We start from the raw sequence: 20,631 nt of genomic DNA, 5'->3' as shown, positions 1-20,631 counted from the left end.
ATGCTCTGTATGTTTTTTGCAAATATGTAGAGGATAACATGTTTTCGATCCATGTGGCCATTTTGGAGCAACACAGTGAATGCTATTACAGGCTGATAAGTTTTGCATAGACCCATGAAACCCAACCATCAGCATCTCAATAACAATTTTAAAGATAGAACTACTGCCCAGGGCACCATACCCAACTTCACCCTTTATACGGAGGTTTGGTAATGATAATCTACATGAAACAGGTACATTCAATTAAACTTTGCTCCTTTTTGAAAAATAAAAAATTGTGGCACAAATGATCTTCGATCGATCTCATTCGATGAGTTTTTTGGGGGTAATCTCATTACAGAATAGCTTGTAGCTATTGTAATTAGAATTGTTTTGTGTAATAGCTAGTCAACCATGGCTACTTTAGCAGCAACACATCAATAAACTGATAGACTTTATTCAAAGACTTTATTCAAAGAAGTACAAAGAGTGAAATTGGGTATGTTCCGGAGACTTACAAAACACTCATCTGAGAGGAGACGTATCCACATGCAATCATATGCCGTCTTTGTGGTTTTGCTCTTTTCTCCGACAGCTAAAAAAATAAAAGCATAAAACACCGTAGGAGCCTACAATCCTTAGACAGCCGCTCTTTTTAGCCGGCAATCTTCTCAATTTCGTCCAGGTCATCCGTGTCCAGTCTCTCAATTTTCTTACCTGTAGAGGGATACAAAAATTTGTGGGTATCATTTAAAGCAGAGGTCACTAACTGGCGGACCGTGATCCGGATCCGGACCCAGAAGCCGTCCCATCCGTACACGGACCAAAAGTTAAAAAAAGACGGTTGTGATTTAATTTAATCCATAATCCATCCATAATGAACTCGTTTCTGTTTATACTTCCCACTGCAGCACTAAACCAGTGTCTTATACGCTTAGAACCCATTGACACGCAATCATGAGGCGCAATGAGCGGGGGGGGGGGGGTGTAGAATATATATATATATATATTCTATTAAACTTTTTAATTGTTAATATGTGACGGTCAAGTCCAAATGTGAAGCAGACAAGGGGAAATTCAAGCTTATCTTAGTTTTTTTTCTGAATTGAAGCACTTTATTTGAGCATTTATTTAACAGTAATTCTAACTTTTTTTTTCAATGCACCCCTACTTTTATTTAGTTAATTGAGAGAACATTGTTTATATTTGCAGTTACAGATATATGTTCAGTTCTTTGTTACGTGACAATAAATATTCAAGAGCTTTTGAATCGTACTGAATTCATTTTATCAGTTGTGTATTGATTAAATGCAAATGTTGATACAACTCTACTCCTCTATTTAAAGTAAAGGCTGGCGCATGCTTCTGCGTCTGAGTCGTTGCGTCGACGCACTCGTTTCAATTCATGGTTCTAAAAGTCCTGCGTGTGTTGCAGAGCAATTCACCGCCAGAACAACAGGCGGAGTAATGTGTTTCTATTGAAGACGACCTAGAGAGTCACGCCTTTGTTTGTGGAAGTCATTGGTTGGTTTATTTATTGATCGTAGACTTTATTGCCCGTGCATGTCCCGTATTTTCCTCCACAACTTTGTTCACCCCTCGACCGGCAAACCGACGTTTGCGGAGATCTCCCTCCATGAATCCAACCCGCTTATACAACCCGCCAATGACGGGACGGGTTGTATAAGGCTGCGGTGCATAAGGCTGCGGTGCATAAGGCTGCGGGTTGTATAACCAATCGCAGCCTTGTGCACTGCAGGAGAAAAATGGGTCGACACACGCAAGGAGGTGTGAAAAGGCACGCAAGGGACACACATGGGGTTCTTGCGTCTGCGTCGCTCTGAAAACGCAGAAGCATAAACTAGGCTTAAGTAGTCACATTAAATTTTCAGACCTTTGCTTCTAGAAATTCTCTTTAACTGGACCTCTTTACATTTTAGTTGAATACCCCTGATTTAGAGGGTCTACAGCTGGGTGATCACTGAAAACAACAGTCTTCTTAAATTGAGTAGTTTGTTTATGTAGGAGTGTCCTTCATCAACTTGATGCCACTGTTTGTGTGTATAATAAATTGTGTGTGTGTGTGCGCGCGTGTGTTGTTACAGCAGACTTACTGAAATGCTCCTGGATCCGGTTGAGGATGTTCATGCTCATCTTGCTGTCCACCATGTTGATGGCCAATCCCCTTTTGCCAAATCGTCCCGTGCGACCAATCCTGTGCAGGTACGTCTCGTTGTCTGGGTTACCATCCTTGTCTACTGGCAAGTCAAAGTTGATCACCACAGAAACCTGCTCCACATCAATGCCTGAAGAAAAAGTAGAAGAGAAAGATGAAATAATGTATATTCGCAGCCCTGTATACTAGGCATAGTAAACAGAAATACCCTTTTGTACATATTCAATTCTGTCAAATAGATTTAATTTCAATAATTGAACATTGGTATAATATATATTATCAGGTGTTTGTATTCAAAGTTTCATTATAGGGCCAAATATCTAAGTTTGTAAACATGATGCCAGTGTCTTTTTTAATGACTTTTTATAGTTCCAAATGTACAACGTCTGGGAACAGTTTTGTTTGAGCTGTGCACTCAAGCACATTCAATTTGAAATGAATGGGTGGAATATCCATATCTGATTAATGATGTGAAACTGCAGAGATGTATTTATTTAATCCATTCAATTGCTTACGTGTCATGCATCAAATCTTAGTGGACTGTTGTTCCACCATACAAGCAGTATCACCCACTACCAAGCTAGTCACTTGCATAACCAGAGCACTGAATGCTTCTCTGCACTCGGTGGCATGAAACAGTGTGCTTAACATCCTGCCATTTAACATGGATTAATGGTATATCCCGTGCATGTAAAAGATTAATAGAAAGTCTTATGAAGACCTTTTGTCTGTTTTGATGGCCTTTGTCCTTACCTCGGGCACAAACATTTGTGGTGACCAGGACTTTCTCCTTGCCATCTCTGAAGCGGTCGATGACAGCAGCCCTCTGCTCCACTTGCATCTCTCCACTGAGCAGCGCCACCTGGTGGCCCTCTCTGGACAGCTCCCCCGCAAGCCAGCCAGCAGTCTTCCTTGTCTGGATCACAGAGAGGAAAGTTATCACACTACTGCACCAGCAATCCAAGTGCCCGTGTAACACAAGACCCAATGACAGAATACAACTTGGCAACTCTAACTGATTTACAGGAAGAGTTAGGATGCGACGATGGCCTTGTGATGTAAGCATTGGTAAAATAAGCCAACTAATTATAATCTCACATATGGCTGACAAACAAAAAGCTTTTCAGTGGAGAAAAAAAACCTTTAAAAGCCATTTGTTGTTCTGTATTCCAATAAAATTGGCAGTAGTGGTGAGTATTGATTTTAGAACAGATCATGTATATAAACTGAAGGAATATGAAGTGAACTCACATGGCAGAAGATCATGGCCTGGGCGATGGTGATAGCTCCGTAGATGTTACAGAGCGCTTGGAACTTCTCCTCCCTGCTGTTGCACAACACATAGTACTGTTTGATGGTATCCAGAGTCTCCTCCTCTCTCTTCAACTTGATGATGTTGGGTTCAGGCACAATGCGCTGGGCAAAGTTCCACACGGTCTCTTCAAATGTGGCTGAGAACAACAACATCTGGCAGTTTTTAGGCAGCATCCTAAGAAGCAGAGAAGATAGGAGGGAAAAATTAAAATGGAAACAGGGTATGTGCACTGCAGTAACTCAGCTTGATAACTCATTACTCATTACCTACTACGATTTTCACATGCAGATACTTTCAATTTGGAGTGAGCAGAGTGTGTTCATTCTTACCTCTGGATGCGGATGCTCTGGTCCTGGTGGCCCTGTGTTGCGATCATGACATCAGCCTCGTCAAGCACAAATACCATTATCTTCTTGGGGTCTATGAATTTGAATTTACCGCACCAGTCCAGCATGGTACCTGGTGTGCCAATAACAATCTGTTCCTCCAGCTTCATGCCCCGCTGCACTGGAACATTCACAAGAAACAAAAGCTCATTAACGCAGAGTCATCTCTCAGATGCAGTCATGTTTTCATCAATGGGAACGATTCAAACAATTGACAAATTTTGGTTTGAAAATATTTGACTTATCTATAATAGTATAGATGTAGAGAGCAGAGAATCCTTACATTTGTTTCCTCTGATGGCGTAGACAAGTCTGACCTCAGGATAGTGTTTGCCCATGAGCTCGATTACCTTACCAGTCTGAAGGGCCAGTTCATAGGTGGGTGACACACACAAGCACTAATGGAAAGAAGTAAATTCAGATTTCAATTAGAGAGCTTGTAGAACTAAATTGTGGGGGTCTGGGGAGGTTGGGGGGTTGAAAACAAACCTGGGGATATCTTTTGTTGGGATCTACATGACTGAGCATTGCCAGGACAAAGGCAGCCGTTTTCCCTGTTCCCGACTGTGACTGAGCAATCAGATTCTGTGGACTATAGGAGGAAACAAATAATTAATTCTCACGCAGGAACAGGCAAAATACATATTGGTTATATTTAATTTTACCTTGTGCAAAAGTAAAATCAATTTATTTTACATTAAGGCATGAAGTTAATTAAAAGTTGTTCATTTGAGTAGTTATATGGAAACCATGCTCAACTTAGCAATCCTTAAGACACATAATGTGTATGTACAAAGTATACTCACGGTTCGGCCAACATCATAGGCAAGGCAGTCTCCTGGATTTTGGATGGTCTGTTGAAACCCAAGCCGTACACGCCCTGAAGCAGCTGTGGTTTGCTGCACACAGAAAAAAATAGGTTGTTGTCACATCTTCAGCACAACGTGGAAAGACAGATCTTTTTGAAAGGCGTCAGTGAGGCTGCACACATGTCTTAAAAGAAATTTCCAATAAAAACACAAAGAGAAGGAATGGTTCTGGAGAAGCTAGGGTAACATTTTGGCTCCCAAACATCCTATCTGGCTGAATGCATTTTTCATAAATATTTGTGAGCCTGCTCCAAAGTATTGTAGAACAACAAGAGATTAACAGACAAACAGAAGATCCACTTACAGTCGCAACTCCTCGAAGGATTTAACAGAGTAGAGCGGAGAGTTGGGATCCCTCTGAAGAACTTCCACTTGATTTGTGTTATTGACGAGATTATTCCGGATGAGCTTGTTCAATAATGACTGTGCCGCTTTGTCATCTGGAAAAAAAAGCTACGTTGTAATGACTGCAACAATTCAAGAGACAACGAAATATCTCAATGAAAAACAAAGCGTGACAAATGTGGAGCATCTAAATAATAAACCGCGCCCACCTTTGTCGTTGTCATATTCATCGGTTCCCTTTTCTTCTACGGCAACTTCTGACTTGACAGCAGCACTGCTGGAGTCTGTTGCATTCGCAGCCGTTCCTGTAATAGTAAATAATGTACTTATGTTTACAACCAAAACATTATATGGGATTTTTCTCACCACTGCGTCGCACACTTAATGTTGCACACGCACTTACCATTTTCCTCTGGCTTGTCCTTTATTTGGAGGCTACCGATCTGTAAGGGGGAAAGAATAAAGTTCAAAGAGGTGTTTGTCTGATAAAACAATGCTTGCCACTATACGAGTTAGGACAGGGCAATACGCCAGAGGCACTAACTGTGGCAAACGTTTGAGTCATGATGAGCATCATTAGAACTATGTTAGAGGAACGTGCGTCATATGCTTGCTAGTCGTTAGTTTAACGCAGCAAGCACGCAGCGACTCAGCTCCTGCTACTTCATTTAGCTTTCCCGACCAACAGGCCACCAGGTAGATTACACTTTTTTGTAGTTGTCATTAAAACATACTATGGCATAGCCTGTTGAAAAGCTTTTAATTTGGAAACAGAAAAATGCTCAGCCGTGACGTTCCGTGACAACAGAGCCAGAAACAGGCCGAAGCGCCCTCCATGCTAACAACACGTTAGCTCGTGTTGTGTAAGTTCAGCGTTTACCGATTCCGCCGCGGCTTCCTGCTCGTCCACTGCTTGTGCCCAGGAGTCCGTAGCCATTGTGGGGTAGTTATTTCTTTCTTTATTTCACCCGGGATGACTTTGAAGGTACGCTCTCAGCAAGGAGTCAGTGGTGTGAAAGTAAATATTTCCCACAATGGCGTGCCGAAACGAATTCAGGGTACATGTGTAAGCGCTAAGATTTCCGGGTAGAACAAAGTCTCCACGCTAATATGTCCCAGGTTATTGAAATGTTGATATCCGACTTTGAGAAATGGGTATGACTGACACCTCAATTCAAAATAACAAATTAACAACAAATTATTCAACCAAATACTTTTATAGAATAAAAACTCTTTTAGAATAATCCGTAGATGGCAGGGTGAATCTCAAGAAAAACTGACCTAAATAGCCTGTAGGAGACGCCAAAGTAGTTTGCGTCTCCTACAGGCTATTGGACTCACCTTCCAAACATACTTTATGCCATCCCGGCCAGTCGAATGTTTAATGCGAATCACGCACATGCACTCACAAACACGTAAAACACATATAATGACAACAAAGATGTAGGACTGTCCCACCTGTTTGATAAAATATATAGTCATGGCTGAATTATCCATTGGCATCCATTGTAGTCTGTCCATCCCGGGAGTGGGATCCCTCCTCTGATGTTCTCCCTAAGGTTTCTTCCCTTTTTTCCCTCTTGGGAAGGTTTTTTTCATTTTTGGGGGAGTTTTTCCTGTGCCGATGGTGGGTTTCGGGACAGAGGATGTTGTATGTGTACAGACTGTAAAGCCCTCTGAGGCAAATTTGTAATTTGCGATTTTGGGCTATACAAAATAAAATGAATTGAATTGAATTACAAACCAGGATACTGGGGCAAATGCCATGGGCCCTAGACCCTTAAGGGCCTTAGTATGCTCCACTAAGAGACCCTATAACCCATAAAGATCGTTAAGGTCCATTGCATAGCAAATATTTTTTCTATGTAATTAAATTATCACAAAATACTACTGAACCACACAGTCCATTTTGCAGAACACATCAAAGATTAGCTGTGTGGAACAACATGATCACACCAGTAGCACACCAATTATGTTTCATCGTGTTTTTTTCTGACTTGTTTGGCAGAGATTCTCTAGCCAAAGATGGTGGACTGTAACATGTTCTGTCAGCGGGTTAAGCGGCACACTGCTACGCCTGTGGCACCAGGTAAAAACAATGTCAACTTGAAGCATCAGGTAGCTGCGTTATCTCCCAGTAGCAGGTTAAAGTGGGGGGAAAGCAGGGCAAATACCAATGCTGTTACTTCCTTTTAGCAACTAATGTTCTGCTGACGTCTTGGTCACACACCAGGGTTCCCATTGGGCTCGTCCAATGAGGCACCGTTGTTGTGGTTTAAACTAAATCTCACTCTCAGGTGAAATTGTAATGCCTTATGGCAGTGTTTTTCAACCAGTGTGCCACTGACCACTGACGCCAATGACGGCTTGTATATGCGGTCATATTTACGCATTTCTTCCGACAAAAGTTCTTTAATCTTATCCGTTTTCTCGTAAACATTCTTCGTTTTAATAATGGCGGTATCGGTCTATGAAAGCGGAAATGTGAGACTCCGTAAAGGACGTAGTTAGCGGACCAATCGCAGCCTGGTGCGCTGCGGGAGGATTGCGTCGCTTTCGACGCAAGGCTAAAAAAATGGCTCGAAACACGCAAGGAGGTGTGAAAAGCGACGCAAGGGAAAACGCAGAAGCATAAACTAGGCTTAAGAGATACCTGGGCATAAAGCCTGTGCCATCTTGGCATTAGGATGATGTTAAGTTTAATAAAACACAACAAATAGAACACGCGTTTCCCTGATTTCTTAGAGTATATTATGCTCATGCTGAAACTATGTTTGGGATTGATTTTCATATCATTTCCGGTTGTTGGTGTGCCGTGAGATTTTTTCTGTGTCTTAAGTGTGCCTTGACGCAAAAAAGGTTGAAAAACACTGCCTTATGAGGACTTTGCATGGTTTAAACCAGGTTAGGATTTTTATTACATGTATGCATTTTTTTTCTTACCCCCACATGGTGAAGTCCCGACAGTGTTTCCTAAACAATTTAATATATCTTTTAAACTACTACTACTAACTAGCTACTAACTAGAGTTGGGCTTCACTAAAGACCGTACAGGAGCACTCAGGGCCAGACTGATGTGGCTGGCTGGTCGTTAAACGAATGCAGAATTGATTTCACACATTCCCCCTGTTCCACTGGGATACATGGACAGATGATGACAGTCGCTTTGGATTGTGCTGCAGGAGATTACATTGATTGTTGTTCTGCTGTCATCCAACGGTCAAGTTTATTGTCATGACTTTGTGTGGATACTTTAGTGGGTTTGTGTCAGTATCTGCGAGAGGATACATGGGGTCTCATAGATTGTTAGTTTGGAAGGAAAATTGTCAAAGGCTTGGAAGAACGGAGTTCATTGTTGCCTCAAATTAACTGCCTTGCCATAGGTATCCATGGCAACTGAAAGAGTTAAAGTAAGGCTTGAAGTCTCCAGAGAATTTGGAAGTGACAGAGAGAACTTTGTATTGCCACATAAGGACTCATTTCAAGTGCTGAATATGACAGAGAAAATATCAAAGTAAAGTGGTCGCAGTAGAAAATGTTCTATGTAAATAATAAAAAAACAATCTTTTATAGTTAATTTGATCGAATTCGAAGTAGAGGAGGTAAAGATATTTATTTTCTTACTGTTCAGTATTGTTCACAATACAGTACTTAAACCTGTGAGCTAAGTAGTAGTTACCTCACAGATTACTATATTATTATTATTGTTTGTTGTTTGTTGTTTGTTGTGAGAATGGACACTATTTAATTTTTGGGAGATTCTTAGTTACTGAAATAAGGCTTACATTCCAATTTTATCTGGACAATGCAATGGCACTACAACAAAAAATATTGTCTTTGTTCTGTTTGTGTAAAACATAGAAGGTCCTTTTTGTACTTTACCTTTTTTAAATTTCATCAGGAACTTCGAATGTATATATTCAGCAACGGGTCTTTGTTTATGTGGTATAATCCTGTGTCATGTGGTCCCATGTTGGATGGACCATTTCAGTGGTATTACATAATAATAAAACATTAATTTAGTCATTTTTTCAAACAATTCATACTATTCAACAATTCAATTCATAAATCGCCTCGAGGTGGTTTTGACCTGTCACCGAGGTGGCATGTCCAGGTCTGCCTCCAATTTGGAGGCAAATGAGTTAGCTTGTGTCATGATAATACACTCTTATTCTGAGAGCCCCCTAAAATACAGAATACAAATGACTAGTAACAGAGAATTAGTGAAGAAATTACATCTAGTTACGGACCATTATACATGATGTGATGGCCAACCATAGCAGATTGTTTCAGTTACAGGTTGAATGTTACAGTTTTGAAATGGACCCATATGCAGAATGAAAAGTCACGTGGAGTGGAGTAGGGGCTCTCTAGGGACAACTGGTCGGCAGGTGAAGATTGGCACGTCTACAATAGGAGATCTCGAAAGCCGTATTTATTGTTTTTTGTTTGGTAGTGTTTCTTCCATTTGGCTGCACAGCCTCACAATAAGATGATAAAGCCGTACAAAGATGTTTTGGCTAACGTGTTAGTAAACAAGTTCCTTTCTACACATCCATACACATACAGCAGACGCTTGAAAATCAGCATTTATGTAGAGTTGGGTCTCTGGCAATCAGACAGATGTTCATGCCTGAATGTGGTTTGTCCAATATTTACTCGCCCTATCGCTCTGTTTTCACAAACTCATGACAGTTGCTAAAGGTTTCTACACGTTGTAGTCATTGAAGCTATTTCACTGGAGCACCTGCTGAGCTCAATAAGAGCGGTGAGAGTGAAACAAGTTGTTGTACTTTAAACTAAGGCAATGACTTGCAAGATGCTTGACCGCTGCATGGAGCTGATGTGAACTACAGAGTTCAGGTTGGTCGCCATGGGAGCCACTTTTCACATTTTTCACATGTTCACCGTTGTTAATGTTGACACATTGTAGGTGCAGCTTTAATATTTAGGTGTGGTTGTGTTTCAAAGAACAGCGGTATTAGAAATATTCTGCTTCAGATATTGTGTGAAGCATAACTTATGGAATTCATTTGTTGTAGTCTTGTAGTCATCGCTGTGGTTGAATCAACAATACAAGGTTGGAAAGGATACTAAAAGGAATGTATTTGGGCGTTGGACTATTGGTTAGACAGATAAACCCGGATTTCCAGACCCATTGACGGAAACAATGGATCTTACCCTAAACATATAAAAACAGGCCCAAACGAAAAGTATCTGGACATGGTTATTTAGTGAAAATACATTTTGCAGGGTGGAGCCCCATACTTATAGTATCACATGACGGTTTGAATGATACAGAAGAATCAATCTAGTAGTCACATAAATGTTTCTTCCTCTAATCATTATAAACATCCTCAACAGGACATACCAATACGGTTCTATCTACTTTTCAGTAACAAGAGTCTGTCTCCTCTTTATTGCTCTCTCACTCGGTCGCATGGTCACATTCAGCTCCTCAGTCGTGGGCTAATTAAACTGAATCAAAGGGAGACCAATCCTGTAAACACAGACGAGGTGCATAGACGGTCCATAGGTGAGACAGAAAGACTAATGTAGGGAGCAGATTTTCCCATGGCATGCCCTCTCTACATTAAGATTCATACTCATCACTGCTTGCTCAATGCATATTTGGCAAGAATTTTTTAAAAAAAGCCTGCATGCCCACGGCAGAATTAAAATGGTGATGCAGCACTTGTGTTCTGTCAACAAGAGAGCATACAGAGACAGAGTGATAGGGTGAGAGACAGTAAGAGTCGGAGACAGTGAGAGAGCAAGGGGCTGACAGCTGGTTGATATTCCCGAGGCTTAGCCAGAGAGGCCAATGCAGAGTGGACATCACCAAGGAATTTCAATGTGGAAGAAACGGCTGGCTCTCAGTAGAGTCAAACCTCCAACCTTTATATTACACACAAGCCTGTTGTGATTTGAACATGAAACTGCTTTAACAGAAAATGTTGCTGCTCTTTTTGAATACTCCCAACATTGCTTCTAATCATACTGTTACGTCCCTTGACTTCATATTGTCTCTGTGTTTTAAGAGAAAGCAAGGGGAGTGTTTTACGCAGGCCAAGCCTCTCCAGCCGCTGAAGCTGCGGCGCATCAGGCGATCAGCGACACCTATATTACCGCCTCCTTGGCCGTTAACCTGTCTCTTCTTTCCTGCGCCGGGTTTGCTGTTGGTCCTGTGTTGTCTGGTGGCTGAGACCCTGTTGGGGGGGGTGTATTTGGTGGACCCAAAAGCAAATGCACAGCAGCCTTGGATTTTCAGCCAAAATGGTTTTATTTTCCACAACAACAAAAAAACACGGTGAATAAGGGAAACTCCACCGACGTCTGGCGGTCTGGGGCGGCTTAAGCAGGGTCTGGTGTGGAAACCCGAGGCCCGACACCATACTCACAGGTCCAACTCAAAAACAGGTCACGTGTACTCCGTGGTACTCCATGGGTCTGATACAAAAAACAAACAAAAACATGAAAAACTGGTTAGCTGCTGTATCTCAGTCTCAACGGCACCTGAGACCAGCTTGGGTACTGGGACAGACTGATGACGAGCCTCTGAATGCAGGAGCCTTCATGCTCGTCACAAGTGATCCCCGGAATGAGCCACAGCTGGGCACTTGGGAGAGGGGTGGGGCCGGAGGCGGAACACACGGTTGGAAACTCTAGGTGGAAAAACAAAACAAGCAAAACAAAAGCACAGACTGGGGGGAAACTGTTAAGAAAACCGAGTCCCTAACAGTACCCCCCCTCAACAGGAGCCTCTTGGCGAACCGTTTAGACCCTCTGGGTTCCAACGGCGGTAATCCCGGGAACGGGGCACCCAGCAACGCTCCTCTGGTCCATAACCCTGCCAGTCCACCAGGTACTGATACCCTCTGCCTCAGCGGCGCACATCCAGGAGGCGATTGACTGTGTAGACGGGCCCCCCCTCGACGAGACGGGCGGGTGGAGGGGGTTCAGGGGGCTGGAGACAACTGGTTTAAGGAGGGAGACATGGAATACTGGGTGAATCCTCAAGGAGCGCAGCAACTGCAATTTTACAGAGACTGGGTTGATGATGGAGATGATTGGGAAGGGGCCGATATATCTCGGAGAGAGCTTCCTAGACTCTGTGCGTAGGGTGATGTCCCTGGACGAAAGCCAAACCGACTGGCCGATGCGGTAGGCAGGGGCGGGGGCGCGTCGTCTGTCTGCCACCCTCCTGTTCTGCTCCACCGTGCGAAGCAAACCGGCCTAGTAGCTTTCCAGATCCGCCTACAACAACGGGCATTGCTCAGGACCAATGGCACAGCAACCTCAACTTCCTGGCTGGGGAACAGGGGAGGCCGATACCCCAAGGAGGCCTCAAATGGGGACAGTCCTGTGTCCGTTGACATATGGGAATTGTGGGCGTACTCGACCCATGGGAGGTGACTGCTCCACGAGGAGGGATTGGTAGAGATCACACACACCTGAGGATGGCTTCGAGCTCCTGGTTCAGCCTCTCCGTCTGGCCATTAGTTTGGGGGGTGGAATCCCGAGGATAGGCTGGCCGTGGCACCAAGGGTGTGACAGAACGCCTTCCAAAGCTGGGACGAGAACTGCGGGCCACGGTCAGAAACTATGTCCGCAGAGATGCCATGGAGCCGAACGACATGCTGAATTAGTAAATTGGCGGTCTCACGGGCTGATGGAAGCTTGGGCAGGGGTAGGAAGTGGGTCCGGTTGGGCGTTCTGGGCGTCGTGTACCACTCTAACCACTAACACTATTTCCCAGGTAACAGCTCCGAGAACGCACAAGGCGGGAAGGATGGTGTCAGAACTTGAGTCGCCCTCAGGGGCAAACTGACGAGAGAGGGCGCGGCTTGGTGTTCTTGTGTCCCGCCCGATAGGTGAGTGTGAAGGTCCCTGTCCCTAGGTCCCTGTATTCCTCGGGCACCGCCGAGAGGCTAGGGCCAGTGTCTGGTCTGCCTGAGGGAAGAACCTGACGGGGAACTGCAGACCAGAGGCAGCGGGAGTGGCAAGTGGAACTCCAGCCTGTGATCCTGCTCCCCGCCCAATCGATCTGTGGATTATGATCCCTGAGCCAGGGGAGGCCCAGGACCAGTGGTATTTGGGGGGGAAGGGAAAACGTAGAACTGTGTCTCCTGACGATGATTCCCAGACACGATTAGAGAGATGGGTTGCGTCCGGTGTGTTATCTCTGCCAGAGAACTGCCATCCAGTGCCCTCACCAGCTGAGCTCGTTCTAATGCTTCCACTGGGATGCCTTTCTGCTTAATAAAAGTTGTGTCCAAAAAGTTCTGTTCGGCCCCTGAGTCAATAAGTGCGGACAGGTGCACCGGACCAGATGAAAGATACAGGGTGACAGGAAACACAGATTGAGGCTTGGCATGAGGAACTCTCTCTGAATCGCTCGCCAGCACCCCCACTCTTACCGGCGAGCTCTCTCTTTTGGCCGAACAGGGCAGACGGCCATACGATGGCCTAACTGCCCACAGTAAAGGCAGCCTCCAGAGCGAAAACGCCTCTCCCTCTCCTCCGGGGAGAGATGGGCCTGGCCCAGCTGCATCGGCTCCTCTGGCTCCAACGGGGGAGGTCCTGGGGCGGAAGAGGGGTGACGTGCAGAGCTGTATCGTTGGAACGTGCTCGTCAACAGAAAACTGGAGACGGAAGTCGACTGCCGAGCAGGAGTGGGGGGCCTGTAGTTCCTCTCCCGACGGCGCTCCCAGATACGGTTGTCCATGTTGATGGAGAGTGTGAGAAGCTCCTCTAATGACTCTGGCACCTCCCGGACCGCAAGCTCGTCCTTCAACAGCTCCGAAAGACTGTTGCGATAAATCCTTTAGCGCCTCCTTGCCCCAACCGGACTCAGTGGCCAGGATCTGTAAATCCACAGCATACTCTGCGGCGCTGGTCGTCCCCTGGCGAAGACTGACCAGGCGCTGAACCACATCCCAAGCGTAAACCGGGTGGTTGAACACCTTCTTGAACTCCTCTAAGAAGAACAGGTAGGTGACCCGGTCTGCACTGCGTTTGCTGAGCAATGCTTCAGCCCAAACCAGTGCCTTGCCGCGCAGCAACCCCACAGTATAGGCCACCCTTGCATTGTCTGAAGAAAATGTGCGGGGTCGCTGGTTAAAAACAAATCCACACTGTAGCAGGAATCCTCTGCACTCTCCAGACGCTCCATCAAAAGGCACTAGTGAGGGGACAAAAGACTCACAGATGCTGGACAAGTCCTCTGGGGGAGGTGAACGGTGGAGCGCCAGGCCCTGCATCATGCTTGCTATCTCGGTTATCTGAGCCCCAAGGGTATGTTGGGAGTCCCGTAGCTCTTGCAGCACCTGCTGGTGTTGCCCGAGAATGGTGCCATGGCTGTAAATCGCCCTCCGCAGGTGTTCCTCAGGAGGGGATGCTGCTGCGGCGGCTGCGTCCATTGCTGGTCAGTCCGTTCTGTTAGGGGGGGTGTATTTGGTGGACCCAAAAGCACACGCACAGCAGCCTTGGATTTTCAGCCAAAATGATTTTATTTTCCACAAAAAAACAAACAAGGTGAATAAGGGAAACAGAAAGCGCTCCTCTGGCTCAACTGGAGTCGGGAGGGAAACTCCACCGACGTCTGGCGGTCTGGGGCGGCTCAACCAGGGTCTGGTGTGGAAACCCGAGGCCCGACACCATACTCACAGTCCAACTCAAAAACAGGTCACGTGTGCTCCGTGGTACTCCGTGAGTCTGATACAAAAAACAAACAAAAACATGAAAAACTGGTTAGCGTTATGGTGGTTATCTCAGTCTCAACGGCACTTGAGACCAGCTTGGGTACTGGGACGGACTGACGACGAGCCTCTGAATGCAAGAGCCTTCATGCTCGTCACAAGTGATCCCCGGAATGAGCCACAGTTGGGCACTTGGGAGAGGGGTGGGGCCGGAGGCGGAACACACGGTTGGAAACTCTAGGTGGAAAAACAAAACAAGCAAAACAAAAGCACAGACTGGGTGGAAATTGTTAAGAAAACCGGGTCCCTAACAGACCCACCGTGAGCTTCTGTAGGGGTTCTCTGCCGTTTATTGTAACATGCTTGTTTTCTCCTGTTTTGTGGCTAGATGGGGAGCTCAGTATTGTTTCTGTTTATTTCTAGTAGGAAAGCTGAACTCTTATTTTCTAATTAGTGGGGGGAGTTTTGTTTATTGTTTTGGCCTTTGAGACCCTAACATCATTTGTTTATTAAATTGGAAACCGTTCAATAAAGAAGATTATGTTAATTATGTTAAGGTTGATTCTCTCCTGTCTTGACCACAATGAATTTAGTGCTCGCCTGTATTACGGCCATTCACCTAACCGTCCAAGACGGCGTAACACATTCATAAAAAGTGGTGATTGTCCAATGTAACCTTTCAGTAGGTCATGTAATAAATATTTCCACAAACGGTATTTGTCAGTGGTCCTTATAATTTACTAGTTACTAGTTATTCGAGAAAGGCAGGATCTACAAATCTGTGTGTTGGGACTCACACAATCTGACTATCAAGTATCGAACACGGTTTCAGACCCCAACCACAATCAGAAAGCTTTGTGGCCATTAAGCCCTGGCTCAACAAAGTTATTGATAGCGTGCAGTCAAATTGTATATCAATTGTGTAAAAGGGCTCAGTACAATGTTGATACAAAACACAGTTTTAGCTGGGCTCATTCATGCTTACAGATCTGCAGACATATGTACTAAGTCTAGTCCCACGTGGTCCGGTGCTGGCACGTTGCATGAATCCGATCTGCATCAGTGAGCTGTGTAATGTTAGCTGACGATGGAGCAGCAATGAATGTGTTCCATGATTATTTTTCTGATTCTGTCTTTGGAAAACGTGTGCAGAGCAAAGCTTTGTAGTTAAGCCTTTTTAAGAAAGATAGGTGCCGGCACGGTGGCGTGGTGGTTAGCACTGTCGCCTCACAGCAAGAAGGTCCTGGGTTCGACTCCGCCCAGTGGCCTTTCAGTGTGGAGTCTGCATGTTCTCCCTGTGTCTGTGTGGGTTCTCTCCGGGTACTCTGGCTTCCTCCCACAGTCCAAAGACATGCATTGGTTACTTTGGTGACTCTATTGCCCATAGGTGTGTGGGTGTAAATGGTTGTATGTCTGTGTGTTAGCCCTGCGATTGGCTGGAGACCAGTCCAAGGTGTACCCTGTCTATCGCGTGAAGTTGGCTGGGATAGCCCTCCCGCTACCCTGTGTGCAGGATAAGCGGTTTGCAGATGGATGTATTTTCCCGGATAAAGTACAAAAATTTGGAGCAAGGACAATTGATCAAAGTGAGATTAACAATATATTTTCCATACAACATTCTCAATTGTACCTCCCATGTTATTGCATTTTCATCTTATTTAATATTCTGTGTAAACTTGTATAGAGAAGTTTGAAAGATTCACACACACCTCCGCTCTTCTCGATCAATTGGACATTTACATTGTGTCGATGGGGCACGGACCAATTACGCATGTTGCAAATTAAGTGACCAATGGCAAATTTCCATCTAGGTCAGCATCTTTTATTCAGGAGGCACACGTACACAGTTACATGGCATCCCGCCCCGGGGGCCCTGCAGAGACCCACTCAGCCACCAAGAGATGGTCCACCATTTTGTTCCGTTTTGAAAATGATCTGCATGCATGAGATTAGCTGGGGGCCTGAAAGCTTTTCCCTTTGTCGTGCATCCCAGTTTGGATATTTCATGGCTGGTGTGTGTTAATGTGTGTGCAGGGCGTGCATGCATGCATGCATGCATGCATGCATGGTGCAAGACTGGGCTCGCACACGCTTGTGTTTGTGTATCTAATATTTTGGGGTTTTATTGCATGTTGCAGAGTGGAAAATGATCTCGAAGGAGAAGTAGTGGAGAAGCAGCATCTCAATCTATCTGTGGTGCTCATAGCGACGCAATGTACATACACTAAATGCCTGTGTATCTCTGAATAGGGCAGGGTCATGGCTAGAACATGATATTTGCTCATTTTCAATAGAGACTCTTGCTGGTGCCTTTTCCCTGAACTGTTTGTGACCAAGCACTTGTGAACTGTGCTGTAATGCATGGCTGATCATTTCTAACCCTTAAACACACGTGCACTTTTGCAGGGAGTTATGTCTTGGGATTACTGCTTCACATGGTGTTCATAACAGAAATAAAAAAACAGGAGCCAAGAAACACCAATCATAGCAAGTCTACAAAAATGTGCACACATGTATGTAAAGTTGCTAATGGCTTTACAATGCCACTGCACCAAAATGTAAAAAGCTGTCTCCCTCAGCTGTTGGTTTCCCTCAACAGACTTAAAGCAGCAACAACGCAACTAGGCAGAGGAAAAGAGAAAGAGAGGGAGAGAGACAGAGAGAGAGCGACTGGGGATATGGTTGCTATAGTAACCATCTGGTGGGTCTGAACTGTTTCTCCCTGACATTCATTTCATCATATTGAGCCTGTGTCTTTCTTTCTCTTCCTCTACTCTCACTTTTGTTTATCCTCTCTTTTCCTCCTTCTCTCCTGGCTCTCCTTCCTTCTTATCTCCTCATCTCCCCCTCGTGCCGCTCTCCCACTCTCTTTCCAATCTGCTTTCATGCTGTCCCGCCTCCTCTCGCCCTTTTCCTGCCTCTTCCAGCTCGCTTCAGTTTCCTTGAAAAAACGAGCGAAAAAGAGTGAATGTGGTCCCCATCTTTTTGGCTGTTTGTGCATTTATCTGACTGACCTGAAAGTCCCATCTGTTAAATATGGACTCTTGACCTTTTTTAAGACAAGAACAATACATGAGGAAAATGTGCATAGAGCCAGCATTTGGTTTCTGTTCAAGTTTTGGAGATATGTAAAAGCTGGATTGGTATTTCAGATGGTAGTTTCTTGAAAGATTGAAGTCATTTGCAATCTCGATTTAGCTGCAATAAAAGTATGTTTTGCGATTATATCATAGGCAGGTTTTTTGGGGGTGGGGGGTTAAACCTTCGGATTCTGCTCTGCCCAGACAAACAACAACAAAAAAAATGTTTGTGCAAATGATTCTGGTGTGATGTCTGGTGGGATATTCATTCATTTTTCCAACCAGGACTGCAACCAAGACTGCATTTCTCTTTTCCTTGTAATCAGCTGTTGGAGATCTGAATTCACATCAGATTCTAAACAAGCAAGAGAATACCTGATCCCACTGGCACTTGCTCTTACCCACTACACACACAGGAATTTACACAATGATATGTGCGCACGTCTATACACAGATACACCAACATTTGCACATGTACACACAGACAAGAAATGCACATGGAGTGGAAAGAAATGCTAAAGTTGCCCCAGTCATTTGCATGCGGTAAACATTCTATCACTGCATCAAATACAAATAAAAAAGGTAATTCTTTGCTCCAAGGAGGAGGGGTTGTTTCCCAGTGTGCATTTCATCATGCTGCGACACAAAGGTCAGATTCAGAATAGTCAGGTGCAGAGAAATGCACTGGGTTTCCTCAATGACAACACAGTGCTTTCAGTGTGTGTGTATGCCTGTGTGTGGGCAGCTAACCAGAGGCTTGCAGGGAGGGGTTTCCCCCCTTGTGTCAGTAAAACTATGCATGCTTTCACCGGTCTCTTTCCCTTTTCTATTTGGCTCCTTCGATGTTGTCTTTCTGTCCGTCTTTTCTTCCACACCTGTCAGAGCTTATAACTCACAGCCACCCTCCTTTCACAGCATCGGTAATTAGCCTCTCATCCCTGCTCACCACCAAAACCCATTTGCCAAAACGTTATCCAAATTGTGAATGACTATGGGTAATAGAGCGCTTCCCATTACATGAATCACAATAATGGAGGTTATCGTCTCTCTTCAGTTTAATTTAAGTCTCATAACACCGATGGTCACCCAGCCAAAGTATGACCTCAAATTATTGACCCGCCTGAGGTTTACAATATCTGCTGCATCTCTGTGATTGGATTAGGATTTAGCATTATATCAGTGTGCAGCTACTGTCTGGGGGTTTGTGTGATTAATTGTGTAACTAACTTTTGAGATGAGTATTGTTTTTTACGAATATGTGTAATGTATCTCAACTGGTATGTAGTGTATTAACTACCCGTACAAATATATATCTTCCTTCCCTGTGATTTACTGCACCATGATGCTGTCAATAGTGAGATGTGTCACTGAGCAGACTGCGGTAGAGCTTTGTGAAGTCGACTCAACACTCATATTTCTATTATGTTTAAATATTTGGGAGGAACAAAAGAGCAAGAGGAATTTTAATGAAGATCATGAACTAGCCAGCAGATTGTGCCTCAGATCTGATTCTAACCAGATCTTAAATTTAGATTTAGATTTAATTTGAAACACAAGGTCACGACGCACAACTTAAATTAGGCCTTGGTTCCATTTCCAGTAAATAAAGTTATAATAAAAATAATGGTCCAACTGACTATTAATCAAGAAATTACATAAAAAGGCAGCTCGACAGCTCGTTTTTTTCTTTCTTTTCTTTATCCTTTTACATAAGCTTAGTCTTTCATAGAAATACATTGATAAAAGAGGTACACTGCTTGACTGAGCCTTCAGTTATCAAGCTCCTCTTTTGTGGAACCAGGTTCCACTTTCAGTCCGGGGGGCAGATTCGGTCAGCTCTTTTAAAGTAAAACTTAAAACGTTCCTCTTTGATTCTGCCTATAGTTAGGGCTGGCTCAGGTTAGTCCGGACCAGCCCTTAGTTAAGCTGCTATAGGCTTAGAATGCCGGGGGAATTCTTAGGACACACCAAGCTCCTCTCTTACGCTCTCGTTCTACCATAATTCAAGTTTTATTAATGCACATGACTAATTCAGCTTCTTTCCGGGAGTTTTTTTTGTGCTTTCGCCCCTATCAGGTCTCCGTAGATCGTGGTTCCTTCGGGACCCTGGTCCTGACACCTACCGTGGCCATGCTGACGCCTGCTGCTGCCATCATCATCATCATCATTATTTTAGATATTAATCATATTACTTTACTCATAAACCGACATTACCCTCTCCTAAAATCTCTGTGCTCTCCCTCCCCACAGGATTCTGTGGATGGTGGTTCTATCTGATGGTGGTTGCCCCTGCAGTGGTCCTGCTGTGCGCCTGGCTTACTACTCACAATTACTTGAATCATTTCTGTCATAGGAATTGCATGTATTATACATTGTTCATTCTGTACACATGGCATCCATTGTAGTCTGTCCATCCCGGGAGTGGGATCCCTCCTCTGACGTTCTCCCTAAGGTTTCTTCCCTTTTTTCCCTCTTGTAAGGGTTTTTTCATTTTTTGGGGAGTTTTTCCTGTGCCGATGGTGGGTTTCGGGGCAGAGGATGTTGTATGTGTACAGACTGTAAAGCCCTCTGAGGCAAATTTGTAATTTGCGATTCTGGGCTATACAAAATAAAATGACTTGACTTGACTTGACTGGCCACTTTATTATGATCCTGTTAATCATATACTTATACTGAAGTAATTTCTGCTTTAACTGCAATGTTTTGATGAAAAGTATCTGAGATCTTTATTACTTAAAATACTGTATTATTAGTTTGGAAGAATGGGAGGCTCCAGTTCT

The 20,631-nt window shown here is 44.3% G+C and overlaps 1 protein-coding gene and 1 long non-coding RNA gene across 2 annotated transcripts; one reads left to right on the top strand and one right to left on the bottom strand.

The window, feature by feature from the left end:
* Positions 1–433: 433 nt before the first annotated feature.
* Positions 434–6,354, bottom strand: LOC120835140 (ATP-dependent RNA helicase DDX19A). Its single transcript, XM_040203756.2, has 12 exons — positions 5,951–6,354; positions 5,474–5,513; positions 5,280–5,375; positions 5,030–5,165; positions 4,663–4,755; positions 4,346–4,448; positions 4,140–4,254; positions 3,800–3,977; positions 3,407–3,644; positions 2,909–3,071; positions 2,094–2,285; positions 434–696 (listed from the first exon to the last, which is right to left on the bottom strand). Exons 1-12 carry the CDS (start codon positions 6,005–6,007, stop codon positions 635–637), a joined length of 1,473 nt encoding a protein of 490 aa, XP_040059690.1. The 5' UTR covers positions 6,008–6,354; the 3' UTR covers positions 434–634.
* Positions 5,655–20,478, top strand: LOC120835141 (uncharacterized). Its single transcript, XR_005714544.2, has 3 exons — positions 5,655–5,766; positions 7,079–7,159; positions 17,371–20,478. It is a non-coding gene; the product is annotated as an uncharacterized LOC120835141 (long non-coding RNA).
* The last annotated feature ends 153 nt before the right edge of the window (positions 20,479–20,631 follow it).

Source organism: Gasterosteus aculeatus, chromosome 17, assembly GCF_964276395.1.
Source record: "Gasterosteus aculeatus chromosome 17, fGasAcu3.hap1.1, whole genome shotgun sequence".
NCBI lineage: Eukaryota > Metazoa > Chordata > Actinopteri > Perciformes > Gasterosteidae > Gasterosteus > Gasterosteus aculeatus.
This window is presented reverse-complemented; position numbering and strand designations above follow the sequence as displayed.

Excerpts from the sequence above, each read along its gene's own strand:
- LOC120835140 (XM_040203756.2), bottom strand. The coding sequence starts at position 6,007 with ATGGCTACGGACTCCTGGGCACAAGCAGTGGACGAGCAGGAAGCCGCG. Across the intron at positions 4,449-4,662 it reads CCTATGATGTTGGCCGAACC|TCCACAGAATCTGATTGCTC; the intron begins GTGAGTATACTT and ends TTCCTCCTATAG. Across the intron at positions 3,072-3,406 it reads AGGCCATGATCTTCTGCCAT|ACAAGGAAGACTGCTGGCTG; the intron begins GTGAGTTCACTT and ends TCTGTGATCCAG.